The 14,171-nt window shown below is 39.8% G+C and overlaps 1 protein-coding gene across 1 annotated transcript; it reads left to right on the top strand.

The window, feature by feature from the left end:
- Positions 1 to 987: 987 nt before the first annotated feature.
- Positions 988 to 10,081, top strand: LOC121949767 (protein SSUH2 homolog). Its single transcript, XM_042495531.1, has 12 exons — positions 988 to 1,106; positions 2,568 to 2,648; positions 2,729 to 2,804; positions 2,899 to 3,028; positions 4,471 to 4,531; positions 4,629 to 4,753; positions 5,497 to 5,559; positions 5,858 to 5,937; positions 7,452 to 7,544; positions 8,846 to 8,951; positions 9,439 to 9,546; positions 9,869 to 10,081. Exons 1-12 carry the CDS (start codon positions 1,094 to 1,096, stop codon positions 10,007 to 10,009), a joined length of 1,077 nt encoding a protein of 358 aa, XP_042351465.1. The 5' UTR covers positions 988 to 1,093; the 3' UTR covers positions 10,010 to 10,081.
- The last annotated feature ends 4,090 nt before the right edge of the window (positions 10,082 to 14,171 follow it).

The following is a 14,171-nucleotide window of genomic DNA, read 5'->3' as shown; positions in this document are numbered from 1 at the left end:
GTAATCCAGTCCAGATGGGGCGTGGTCGACATTCCTGCAAATCAGTGCCGTCAAAACACCCGAGCGAAAACCACCTGAACACCGGAAAATGTGCCCATATCCTTCAAAATAAAAGACTGCAGTAGTTTCAAATATGGACAAATGCAAATGGTGAGGTCAGGTGAGACAGTTTAGTATAACATAACATAACTTTGGACTGTGTATCCAGTACTATCAAACTTGGGATATTACATATTGTAATTCTGTGTATAAACACAATTTGTTATGATTCGATGTGTTATTTTGTACTGTATAGCGCTGCCTTCAAATTTCAGTGTCCAAATAGACTCTCCTTACTCCAAATGTTTTGCACTTAATGTTTAAAGCCTGTGAATGAAAAAAAAAAACCCAAATCAAAATGAGTTTGTTTAAATTTAGCAGCCCATTGCACTTCATTTGGTGATTGTGCAGTTGCTGGGTGTGGGAATTTATTTGGGGCATTTTCCATTCGTATTCTCTTTTTCTATGTATGTAATTTATACTATTTGTGGTAACACCGATACACTTTTTTATACAGTTTTTTGTACCCGGCACTTTCATTAATTTGTTGCTCCCCAATTCGGACTATGCAACTCTATTTATTCAAAGTTTCTAGCCAATATATGTAGGTTAGACAATGTTAGTCAAGTTGAGTCAATTTTAATTATTTAGCACAAACTAAAAAAAATAAAAAAGTAGGTCTATATGAGGATACATTTCATTCTTTTCATTTACAGAAACCCAAAAATTACAACGAATTACGAAAACAAAAAGTTTGTTCATTAGAGGCAAAGAAAACTTACTTTAGTCTACATTTAAAACATGTCTGTATTTATTTCACCATATATATCAGGCATATTGGGTCCAAAAAAATACTTGCGGATGATTAAACATCTGTGTTAGTAAAAATCTTGCAGGAAATAAAGGTCGTAGTAGAAAAGTAGACTTTTATTTTGTAAGTGTACGCCGGAAGTTATGTTTTATTGTCGCTGTTTGGACAGCTGTAAAGACGGCGTGGAGCTAACGGAGTGACTTTCTGGATTTATTGATACATTGCTGATCAGACAGCATCAGGATGGACGGCTCAGGTAAGAACTGACACACACGACAGGACACAACATAACCCGGGTCCCCAAACTGAGCGGAACACCCCCCAGCTGCCGCAGGACGCTGAGCCGCAGGAATTCACGCCTGCCAGCGTCCTGCAAACCTTTACATACACAAACAAACACAACTTTCATGTGCATAATGTATCTCTGAGTAACTTTAAACCTGTTTTAAAAAGTCACGGGGGTGTGTTTAGATTTTTATTGATCCGGTCTGCAGGAAGAACCCGGTGAACTCGCCCCTCGATTTTACTGCAATAAAGATTTTGCAGCCTTTTAACTACAGAGTGGAGCTACAAATAGGCTTAACCTAGAATAGGCTGGAATAATAAAGAAAAACTCATCTTATTAATTAAACTAAATTAATTTCATACCTTTTTCATGTCTGAAAATTGATTCAGTTTAGACAAATTCATTCATTCATTCAAATTATCTGTTTTTAAAGGGGGTTGCTTAACATTTTTCTACATGTTTATTGATTGATCAATTTTAGTGGCACCAGATTGATTGGGCACAATATTCCCCCAGACTCAGTAAGTGTGCATGATGTAGGCCTATACCCAGCTAGCAGGGAGCGTTCCCACAACATTGGCTTTACGCTTCCTATAATGTGAAATAATGTTGTAAAATAATGTTCAAAGAGCCTTTTCAGGATATTTATCTTTCAAATAATGTCCCTAAAAGCTTAAATGCTGCCTAAGACGTAATGTTTTAGCTGCAAGATTCTGAATATTTTGGTGATGTTTGGAGGTGACAGATAATAAAATGTTCTCCTTTCATTTCCTGCCTTATTCCCTTTCCTATCCCCTTTCCTTCCTTTGCCTCTCCTTCTATAACTCCTCCTTTCCTTTCCTCTTCTCTCCTCTCTGCCTCCTCTTTTTGTCTTCTCATCCCCCTTTCAGCCCTTTCCTCTACTTCCATGTCTTTCCTTTCTCACCTCCTCCTCTACTTCCCCACTCTCTGTTTTCATTTTGCATCCACTCCCTCTCCTCTGTATATCCTTTGTTTTTATTCCCACATGTTTTATTCCACCCTTTCCGTTCCCTCCTCCTTTCTTTCTACAGCTTCTATAGGCTTTCATACCCTGATTTCTCCTTCATTACCTTTTCCCACTTCCTTTTTTAAAATCACATCGACTCCTTTTCCTCTGTATCAGCCACTCTCTATCCACGGTCCCTCCACCTCTTCTTCTATTCGTCCCCCTTTACTTTCCTACCTCCTTTTCTCCCTCTTTTTCCAGACTACCACTCTTTTTGTTTTCCAGTCTTTGTGCTAATCTAACTGCCCCAGCTTCATATTTTCCATAAAGAGTGTTATCAGTCTTCTCATCCAACTCTCCGCAAGATGGTGAAAAGGTGTATTTCTCAGAGTCCTTGCATGCCCTCGCTCCACCAACACAAGTGTTTTCACTTATTTTGAACAGTTTCCTGTTGTTTATTCCAGCTGCTTATCCCCCTCCCTCCGCCCCGCCAGCCAACATGTTTGGAAACGTGCCCGGCTACGAAGGCACCGTAGCAGGAGGAGGTAAGAGGAGTCCGACCTACAACTCTTCGCAAAGCATCCATGTTGCGGCAACTGTTTAAAGTTTTTTACTGTTGCTGCAGGAGGTTACCTGCCACCTCCCATGCCCTTGGAGCCTGTGGCCCCGCCCCAACCTGGCCCTGTGCCTGACGACTGGAGGTAAAACCTGACGCCACTCAGTGATGAATCAGACTCATTCAGAGAATATTCAGGTTTAACTGATGGTGTGTGTGTGTGTGTGTGTGTGTCGTAGCATCCCCACTCTGTCGGAGGATGTGGCTCATGAGGCGTTCAAGAGCTTTGCGTCGTCTCAGTGCTGCTACAGCAAAGCTCCCGCCAACGATGGCGTCATCACCAGCATGGAGCCGAGCAACACCTACAGAGTAACGCAGCGCTTACTCTCTTTGTGACGCTGTTAACGGCGAGTTTGTTACTTAAAGGGACAGTAGGCACCTTTAAATGAAAATAACTGTTTTTCATATTTGCTGAAACTTTGAGACAGATGATCTCTGAAAAAAAAATCAGTCTACTCACTTTAGTCTACTCACATGAAGGAGCTCAACCAATCAGAGCCGAGACGTCTCTAACTCAACTGTCAGTAGGCGGGTTTCCATTTACCCTCAAATTTCGCGAAATTTCGGATTTAAGACATGCCTAATGGAAACACATCAATATCGGAAAAAACTTGAAAAAGTCTTACGCTCGCGTGAGCTGGTATTTGAGGTAATTTGAAGAAGTCATATTTTCACAAAACTGCAGTTGAAACACTTTTCGAGTTTCAGCAGCAGAGAGGAAGAGTGATGGGCGGAGATAAGATGTGTTTCCGAAATAAAAAAAGGCAGTTCTGGTGATGTGACTGACATTGTGTTCAAAGACGAGGTTGCTGTCGTAAAATAAAGAGGTTGCTGAAAACTAATAAGACATTAAAACCAATAAGAAAGTAAGAATAAAACAAAATAATAATTCAGACTAACAGTTGGCAAATAAAATATAATAATCAATTTGAGTTAAAATCAATAAAGATTAAAATAAAACAAATATTCAAGAGCAGAAAGTGTGATGACTGATCACATCTGCGATCTGATCACAGTGTGTTAACACAAGCTTCTTCCTCACACACACCACCGATCGTATGTTCATACCAGGAGCACGCAGAGGATCAGGTCTCCGCTGTCTGTCCATGCTCTGCAGCTCAGGGACAGCACGTGTCCACACAGAGACAGTCTGAAGACAGACTGACATCACTTCGTGCCAGTTTATAAACTCTTTGATTGTGTGACTCTGGTGACTCTCGCATGACTCTCATGTGATCAAAATGTTGTAAATATTTAGCCTGTATTCGGTAACTTCAGGGGTTTTCCAAAGTCTGATAGTCTAAAATTAAGAAAACTGAGCCCCCCTCCCCCTGTTGTCTTACTTTGGATGATGATAATTCTCAAAGTCTTTGGCTGGCGGCTGCAACTTGAGTTTAAAAGTTATGCTGTTATGTATATATATATATATATATATATATATATATATATATATATATATAAAACACATTTCAGCAACAAGGCAATTCAAAGAGCTTTACATAAAACCCCAAAAGCATCGATACTTAGTGCAAAAAAACACATGATAAAAGGACATATAAAAAAATTAAAGAGTGAGAGAACTGAAAAAAAATGGAGAATGAGAAGTGTGTAAAATGCTCCAAACAGGCCTCAAGGGTTAAAGATGCCACTGCTGATGTAGTTTTTTGTAACACTGTCGTCTCTGTTAGCTGAAATGTTATTAACATTACACCTGTAGGGACTCTTGTTAACGTTTGTTTCCTGTCCTTTAGTATCGACTGGAGACGTTCACTGAGTCCAGGTCAACTGAGTGGGCCCACAAACCTCATGAGGGTAAACACACACACACACACACACACACACACAAACACATTTATGCAAACTGGTGGTTTTTGATCGACAGGTGACGTTTCTCTCATGTGACCGACAGGTGAACCCGCTGACTTCTACACCCAGACCGCCCCGCGGCCCTGGGAGATCCAGGCCACCCAGACTCCCAGCCTCTTCACCAATCACACAGAGGAGATCCGCGTGCCCTACACCTCCTCCATCAAGGTGATTGGTTAACAGCAGACGTCCATGTTGCTATGGTTACCTACTGATACATGTAATTTGATTTAGATAAAAATGATGACCTGAAATATGTTTGATTTTTAACGTGCATCTGACAGCCAATCAGAGAGCAGCATTCTGAAAATATATAATTATAATTATAATTTAATTCCTAGCAGAGTGAAATCTGACAAAGTACGCTTTAATTGAAGCACTGATGACGTTACAGTTCTGATATTGAGTGATAAAGATAAAGATTTTGAGTTTCCTAAACAGAAGGACAGATGGAGACACGTAATTAGAAAAGGTGTCTGGCTGTGATGACCCAGACAATACTGCAGTAACTACGCTAAATTAAACTGTAATATAAAACACGGACGCAATTCTGATGAACCAAGTCCATAATTCCTCTGATGATACAAATGGATTTTATTACTTTATTATAAACTAGCTTAATATGTGTGTATTTCTTCGTAACATACACTGCTTTAAAAATGCAGTCTAGGCTCTCTGTCACAAGCTTTGCATTGTGGGATATTTATGTCAGCCCAGTGTTCTGTGTTTGCATACACACGAAGGTTTTGGACAAACTTAAAAAGATCTCACATACGGCTTTAACTCGCTAAATTGCATGTTAGTCTGGAATTTGGGACGCAGGCAGTATGTCAGTGTGACTTCAACAGACAGTAAAGTTATTTTTAACTCTGTGTGTGTGTGTGTGTGTGTGTGTGTGTGTGTGTGTTCAGGAGTGCCACAGCTGTCATGCCTCGGGACTGATGCCGTGTGAGGAGTGCCATGGAGATGGAGGCGTAAGAGGACAAAATCACTTTATTAATTAATCAGAATCAGAATCAGAATATAGTTTTATTTACATATGCATAAGATAAAAATATAGAAGCAATTTAAATATACAAAATGACAAAATAGACTATAAAGAACACAAAATCAGTAATAATAAATTACACAGTAATTATAGTTCACATTACGATTTCATAATTAATGTAGTTTATGCAGCATTATGTAAACAATAGTGACGTGACCAGTTTTATGAGGATGACATTTTAGAAGAAACTCTACATGTTAATATTCGTGTGTGTGTTTTTGTAGAAACCGTGCTGGGTGTGTAACGGCTCCGGGATGAGGGACAACGAGAGCTGCTCTCGCTGTAACTCTACAGGCAGAGACAAGTAAGGAAAACTTGTTACACTTCTTTGAATGGTCACAAGCAAAAATGGTTGGAAACCTCTGACCTAAATGTTAAAAGTTTTAATCCTAGAGATTTCATCTGGCTGTTTTTGCGTTGGAGTTAGGCGCACTTCGCCACTGCAAACTACTAGACGTAATAACAGGATGTAAATACATTGAATGACAATTGCTAAAAGAAAATTTGAAAAAAAAATTGTTTGATTTAATGAAAATCTTAAGCATTATAACTATCAATTGTTTGTTCAGGTCTAATTTGGGACCTTTGTTGCATGTCTCTCAGCTCTTTCTTGTCAGCTCACTAATTTCGACTGCCTCATAGAAAATGACAAAAATCGCCCCTTTAAAGAGCCAGATCTCTCTTTCTGCATGTTTGATCAGTTTACTACAAATCTGAACTCTCTCTGTAGTGATGCATTGAGGGACTGAGATGGAAAAGTGTCACACATAGACTATATATAAAGATGGACAACATGCCAGTAACTTTTCAGTCTCGATTGCCCCCTGGTGTCTGACTGCAGTATAGGTCATAAAGCCCGCCCCTCCATGTTAGTGAATGGGACATAGGCCAAACTAAAAACACAAAGTACACGCCAAAAAAATGTTTTTCCCAAACATGGTTTCTTTCTTTGAAAGTAGTTCTTATCATCCCAATGTTTGTTCAAGTGATTGTTTTTATTCTAAGTTTGATTTTAATGAGTTATTCAATTCTAAAAAAGGGAATTTTTCCACCGTGATTGACAGCTGTGACAGCCAATCCGTGCACTCGCATTCAATGGGGCTGCTCGCGATTGGTTGGATGGTATTTTGGCTGGAACATCCCCACCGCAGATATTGCTACTGTGCAGACTCTTGAACCTACTGACGCCGCCAGTGCAAGATGACAGTGTCCATATCGAGGCTGTTTTGGTCTCACTGAAGCATTGTGGGGTAGTTAGGGGCGGGTCATCCTACTGTCACAGAGTGAAGTCGTGTTATCAGAACACCAAACCCAGAAGACAAAACTCAAACAGTAAACATGAATGCTGTGGACATTATTCTCAGCTGATGCCGTCCAGCAGAGCATCATGTGGACATGATAGGTGGCCTTTGGCGGCTGCATGATACTCCAAAAGCACTGCAAAGGCGGCTGTATTTGAGAACGGGCTGGTCATTGACCTGGCAGCAGCTGGACGACGAGATGTAGTGTGATACAATAGCTGAGTAGTGTATTTAATGTAGGCTATTTAAATTAACTGCAGATTATTAAAATGTAATGCATGCAGTTCATGTTGTGTTCAGGAGCCGCAGAAATTGTTTCTGAGGGCCGTCATTGGCCCGCAGGCCGCACTTTGAGACACTATGATCTAGATCATAAGAAACAGCGGTATGGCCCTTTAAATGACTCTGTGATGCCAGTATGCTTGGATCATATCACAGAAGAATGTGAAACATGTGTGTCATGTCTGACTGACTGTGTGTGTGTTGTGTGTGTGTGTGTGTGTGTGTGTGTGTGTAGCTGTTCCTCGTGTGACGGTCGAGGAACGAAGGAGTGTGAAACCTGTAAAGGAAAACGACAGCTGCTGACCTACATCAAGCTCAAAGTGGAGTGGTAAGTACTGATGTTACAGCAGGGGTCCTTGAACAGGGTCCATTGGGGCCTGGAAGAGATTTCAGTGGTCCTTGAGAAGCTGCTATAGGGCCTTAAATAGGTTCAAGGAATCATAAGTAGTTCCAGAGGTCACTGATAATTTGATAATGTTTCATGGGGTCTCCAGAGTTGTAGAGGTCAAATAAAAAAGTTCCAGGAACCTTTGAGGGGGTTTCAGAGGTCCTTGCGAAGCTGTTGCAGAGGTACTTGAAGAGCTTTTATCTAACCGTTAAGGGCTTCTGGACTCGTTTGCGGTTCCAGGGATCCTTGAAAATGTTCTATGGGGTTCCTTAAGAAGGTTTGAAGGACACTGGACCTTTCAAGGGTATTTGAGAGGGTGTCAACAGTCCTTGAGAAAGTGCCCTGAATCCTTGATGTTGTCCTGGAAGGTGTTCCAAAGGTCCCTTGAAAATATTCCAGTGGTTCTTCAGTAAGTTCCTGTGGTCTTGAATATCTTCCAGAGTTCCTCAAAATGTTCTGGTGGACTTTGAGGAGGTTCCTAGGGTTTCCAAGGGTCCTTGAGAGAATTCCCTGAGTCCTTGATATTCTGTTGTTCCTGTAGAGTGTTCCTGTGGTCCTGGAAGATGTTCCAGGAGTTTTTGAGGTGGTTCTTGGGACCTTAAAAAACTTCCAGGACTCAGTAGAGATTGCAGAGCTCCTTGAAAGATTTTCAAGTGGCCTTGAGGATATTCCAAGGGTTTTTGAGAAGGTTGCATGAAATCTTGAAACAACAATGGTCCTGGAAGATGTGCCAGAGGTCCTTCAGGGGAGTCTGTGGGGCCTCAAAAAGCTTCCAGGGTTTATTAGGGATACTAGAGCTTCTGGGGGATTTTCTAGTGGTCTTTTAGGAGGTTCCCAGGGTTTCCAAGGGTCCTTGAGAAGGTTCAAATGGTCCTTGAGAGTTTCTAAAAGTCTTTGCAGATTATAATCCAGAGACTCTGAGACTGAGAGGCTAAAAGCAGCACACACAGCACACGCTTTTTAAAGTTTTCTATTGTAAAAAAATGATTTGATGATATTTGCTGAGCAGCGGTGTGTCATTGATCAAACTTTGGTGACCTCTTGTGGCGTAAAGATGAAACTGCACAATGTGAATTAAAGTGGACAGAAATACATACTATACAGTGTCTACAATTTAAAAAAACTGATAAAATTACGAATATGTTTTTATTATTATCAGTGTTTATACTAATATAAGTTGTTATATGGGTAAATGTTTTTTTGAATGTATTTACAGGCTGTTTTTGTGTGTCTGTGTTCAGGACTAATCAGGTGGAGGACCACGTGGTGGAGCAGAACCCTGGTCTGAACAGTGACGATCTTCGTTCAGTGAGCGGGAAGCAGCTGTTCAAGAACAACCAGTACCTGGTACACACACACACACACACACACACACACACACCCGTTATTGAGCTGTATTTAAAATTGATCCTTTCAGGGTTTTCCTCAGAAAATTAGATAGTGTTAGTGCTAAGCTCTGCTCATCCTGTGATCAAAATAATGTCTAAATGACGGGTTAAGAACAAAAGAAACCTTTGCACATCTTTTTTTCCAGACGGGTGTGTTGGAGAGGGTAAACAGAGGAACTTAGAAACACAGAAAAACTGTCACACACCCTCTAAGTCGCAAAAGTTATTGTTTTGTTTGCAGAATGTCACATTGAAATAATGATTTTTGCAACTTAGCATGCAGGAGTTTTTCTCTGGGTTAAACAGTTTCCTGTCGAAATACATGATTTTGTTTCACTGCTTGTTCTTCCTGAAACAGGAAGCGTGACTCTCCTCCCTTCATTATGTTCCTGAAATAAAACTCGGCTGCCTGCTGTGTTGGTCTCTCTGCCTCTCTCTCCTCTTAGCTCTACCCGCTGCTCGGGTTCCCGAACCCGGCCATCTCCGAGGCCTCTGAGCGTCTGATCAGAGACCACCAAAGCAAGTATGCCCAGGCCTCCAGGATCCTGCAGCAGGTAGGTCACCACGAGGCTGCATGACTGACAGATTCAGGAGACTAAACTGAGGATAGCAATCACTGAAGCCCCTTTTTTTGTTTTGTTTTTTTGCCTCAGTAACATCATTTTTCGTGCCTGTGCAGATCTCAAGTTATGGGACACAATTAAAACAGGCAAATAAAAGCACAGGACGTTGGGAAGAGATGAGATCAATATGAATTAATAATATTAATACTGATTTCCATCTGAAGTCTCAGAAAGAAAGAAAAAAGGTTATTTTCTAAAATATTGGAACTATTCCTTTAACATTATTCTCTCTCTCTCTCTCTCTCTCTCTCAGAGGCAGACGGTCGAGTTGATCCCGATCACTAAAGTGAACTACAAGTGGAAAGGCGACTCTCACGTCTACTTTGTCTACGGCAACGAGCACAAAGTCAGCGCCGACAATTACCCAGCAACCTGCTGCTGTGTCATCCTGTAGACACACACACACACACACACACACACACACACACACACACACACACACACACACACACACACACACACACACACACACACACACACACTGTCCCAAAATGCAAAACTATCCGCTCCCTCCTGGAAAACTTCCAGATTTTTCTGCTGGTGCTCGCTGAGTTCCCAAAGTAGTCGGGTCCCAGTTTTGCAGATAAACCAGTATGTTATACGTACTTAGAGACACACACACATTTTTGTGCTGTGATAAGGAATTAATTTCTAATATTATCTAAAATTACAAACTTCATTATGTCACATTTTACTCCGAACAAAAGGGAGAGTAACAAGTAACTTTCTCATTATTAGCATTGATTATTTGTGTTGATTAGCTGTTTAATTTCACGGGTAAGATAAAAGGTGTTTCGCTCAAACTAAACAAACCTGGAGGGACGGGATTTATCTGTTTCTCTTTGCATTTCAGGAACTGTGCGGTCAGTTCCAACTCTACCTCCTTTTAGGACGCCGTGATGCTCCTCCAGGTGTCCTCATGAGAGAAAATAATGGACGTTCCTGCCGTTTACCCTTTAGAATAAATGAATTATATTAGATACACTTTTAATCTTTCACATTAAGAACTGAATAGCTGATAAATAAACATAAGATTGAAACACTGATTTTATGTTTAACCCGACCGGCTGTTTCCCATTATTCTCTGTGTGGACACCTGCGTTGACCATCACGTCTCTGACACCATGACCACTTACCAAAGATACTGAAAACACGTGCCAGTATGTGCCATTCATTTGCCTCAGTATTGCATGGAAACCTCAAATGTCCAAAATATCGCTGTTTTGAGAACAAGCAGGAGCTTTAAAGCCTCGTCCTCTGCTAAACAGCTAACACTCAGCTGAAATGCATTCTGGGGACTTTACTGGGCCGACAGCTGAAGTAGCAACCAGAAACTGATCTCCAGTAAGAACCTTGTATCTCCAGTGCTGATTATTACTTATACGTTTTTCAGTGAGCTACGATCATTTTTTAAAACTTTTAGCCTGAACAAAAGTCCTTAAAAGCTCTTTGATGCTTTAACGTGGTGCTATTGCTATTTTAAGATCTTGAAAAATTGTTTTAAAAACTTTCATTATTTAAACTCAGTAGAATATGAAAGTATTTTACAGCCTTATTTACAGCTTTAAGTCACAGAAATAAATGTGGAAAAGAAATGCTATTACAGCACCTCTTATGGTTTAAGGGCTAATTGAGATTGTTTTGTGTTGATGGTCTGTGAGGCTCCTGGAGATGCTGGTCTCTCGACAAAACTCAACAGCAGTAAAGAGAAACATCTGAAAGAACAACAGGTGGACAGTTAGATAAATATTAAACAGTTGTTAAACAGTATTGAGCATGTTGAGATCAAGGGTGAGACAGCAGCAAGACTGCTCGACCTTGTCTGCAATTTTTTCTTTTTTTTTTTTTAGCAGAAAAGACTTAAAAACGTGCACTCCATCAGAAATACAAAAAAAGGAAAAGGAACTGATTGTGTTCCCAGCTGGCATTGAACGTCAACATAACGTCAGAAAGTTGTTGGACTCTTTAATGGAACAGATGTTACATTTTGTTTGGTTGTTAATTTTTATCGTCTAATGACATTAGAATTTAACTTTGTTTGGACGTTAACATTATGACGTCCGGCAGATGGGTTTTGTTCTCCGTGCCTTATGCCTGATGATGATGTTGGCATGAGACGTTTGGAGAACTTTTTGGAAGATTTTGGTGACTAAACAACCCTACATAAAACCAACAAAATATCAGCGTCACAAACTGACATTGACAGTAGACGTCCTGACGTTGACTTTTGGTTGCCAGCTGGGTTTGTAAATAACCACAACATTGCCAGAAAGACTGATTAAAAACCCTTCACTGACCACACGTATCAGTAAAGACACAAATATAGCGTTGAAAAGTCCAATGTATCAGAGTGAATGTATTAATGTAAAAGTTGAAACACAGTATTGGAGTTTTATTTTGGACAAAATTGCAAAGAAAAAAAAACTGCTTGCTTAGAACGTAACTGGAGTTGAGCTTATGCGGGACATAAAACGTGTCCCTTTAAACTGCCGTCCTGCAGTACAGCAGAGGTCCTGTAGAGGACGCTCTCTCTGAGTCACTAACAGACTCTGCTGACTGCCTTCAGTACAACCAGTTTATCTGTGACTAAAAGGACGAAGCCACTTTAGGTGTAGAGGTTTTATTGTGTAAATGGCCATATTTCATATATTTATATATATAGTATATAACCGTATATATTAGTTGATTGACTAAATAATTCGTATTCCTTCCTTTCTGCAGTTCATAATATCTATGTAGCTTATTGTTTATCTTCAGGGGTCGATTATTTTATTATTTTTTGCATTGTCAGTGTGTACCACTTTTCAGCAGTCTGTTAATTCTCGGATTGACTTGAACACGTTAACGTGACTCAGTACCAACAAACAGTATGTGAGATTTTTCAGTATGTCAGAAACTTTAGTATGAAACCAATAGATAGTACATGAATTGCAATTGCATTGTCGGTTTAAATGTTACAAACATTAGATACTAAACATTAGACACTAGTCGCTGGCATAAATATCCCTCAATGCAATGCGGTAGACGACAACATTCGTAACATTCGAAAATGGCTAAGAGCAACCGAGACAGCCCTGTAACGCCAGAAACGCTTCAGTTTAAGTGTACTTTGCTTGTTGTAAAATAGTTTTCCAAATTATTTTCTAAATTTCCAACCAGAAAGGAGGCTTTCAGGAAGTGATGTCATAATTACAGCGCCGTGTGTCTGAAAAGATTCACACAAACGTATGTTAAATGATAGTAGGCTGCACATATTGGGTATGAGTGAGTGATTTAGTACGCAGTGTTGCTTTTCATGGCATGAAATTAAAGTGATGCTGCTGGAATGTTTTTCACCTTTAATTGAGTGGAGTGTCCCTTTATCTGCAATGTAAATGCCTTAAAACAGCACTGTGACTAACAAACATCTGTGCTACTAACCTGATGGACCTGAACACGGTATTACTCTGCTCAGAAATACTCCATTGTTACAGTAGATTATTAATCTTATGTTACTGTTAAAGCTTAAAATAAACTCAGAGACTCACCTGCTTCTGTCACATCTGTTTACAAATACACGTGTAAAACAGTATGGAGTCCTGACACTGACAGAACGTAGCTAACGTTATTAAAAATACACACAAACAAAATAATGTTAAAAAAATAGTTAAAAGTTACAAAAAAATTACTGGAAAATAAGGGAAAAAAGTTAAGAAAAAGGTAAAGTAAAATCAGCAAGAAAATGACACCAAGAAAGTGCTTAAAAAATCAGCAAATATGTAATTATAATAATTATAACTATAGTTTTCTTTTAAAAACGGTCAGCTAATTTTCAGATAAATTCCTTGTCACCTTTTACAGTGCTTTTTTTTCCACTGAATGACATCAAACCACAATTTTCTCAGGTTTTAAAGACTTTTTTTGCTTTTGCCTTTCTTGTATTGGACAGGTTAAGCATGAAACCTTGCCATGCAGCAAATGGCCAAGGGTTGAATTGAACCTGCAGCCGCTGTGGCGAGGACAGGGCGCCCCTATTCTTCCTCAGGTTTTAAGGGTTAAAATGATTGTGAAAGGCATCTGAATGCGTCACAAGAGAACGGATGTTGATCTAGGTGTTAAAGCGTAAAACTAACAGTTAAATGACAACTGAAATACACAAGTTTGCTTATTTTCCAGAGACTACGCCCACATTTACAGTGTAGCTTTATTATTTATATAACAAAACAATACAGCTTTTCTTTTTTTGTCATTGTTGCTATATTTTGAAAAATGGAGTGTATATGTAGGCTACATATAGAGTATGTGGCGTATGTTATATTGGCTATGTGTGTACTTGTAGTGACTACAGGAAACAAACTAAAAGTCACTGAGAGGCTGAGTCTGGGCCTGGTCTAATGTCTGACACGCCAACAAAAATTGAAAAATAGAGATCTAAAAATACACTCAAAAATGTATTAATGAAAAGGAATCGGCTTATTTTAGCGTGCACAAACTTAGAGTAAAAAAAAATCACTTGTGAAAAGCAGATACTCGTATAGATTAGAAATGTCACCGTCCATATTCTTGTGACCCAACTC

This window comes from Plectropomus leopardus, chromosome 2, assembly GCF_008729295.1.
Source record: "Plectropomus leopardus isolate mb chromosome 2, YSFRI_Pleo_2.0, whole genome shotgun sequence".
NCBI lineage: Eukaryota > Metazoa > Chordata > Actinopteri > Perciformes > Serranidae > Plectropomus > Plectropomus leopardus.
The sequence above is the reverse complement of the archived record's forward strand: the minus strand, read 5'-3'. Positions and strand labels throughout refer to the sequence as shown.

What these genes read in the sequence shown, in the direction of transcription:
- LOC121949767 (XM_042495531.1), top strand. An exon ending in AGCCGAGCAACACCTACAGA is followed by an intron (nt 3,029 to 4,470) that starts GTAACGCAGCGC and finishes CCTGTCCTTTAG; the next exon opens with TATCGACTGGAGACGTTCAC. An exon ending in AACTCTACAGGCAGAGACAA is followed by an intron (nt 5,938 to 7,451) that starts GTAAGGAAAACT and finishes GTGTGTGTGTAG; the next exon opens with CTGTTCCTCGTGTGACGGTC.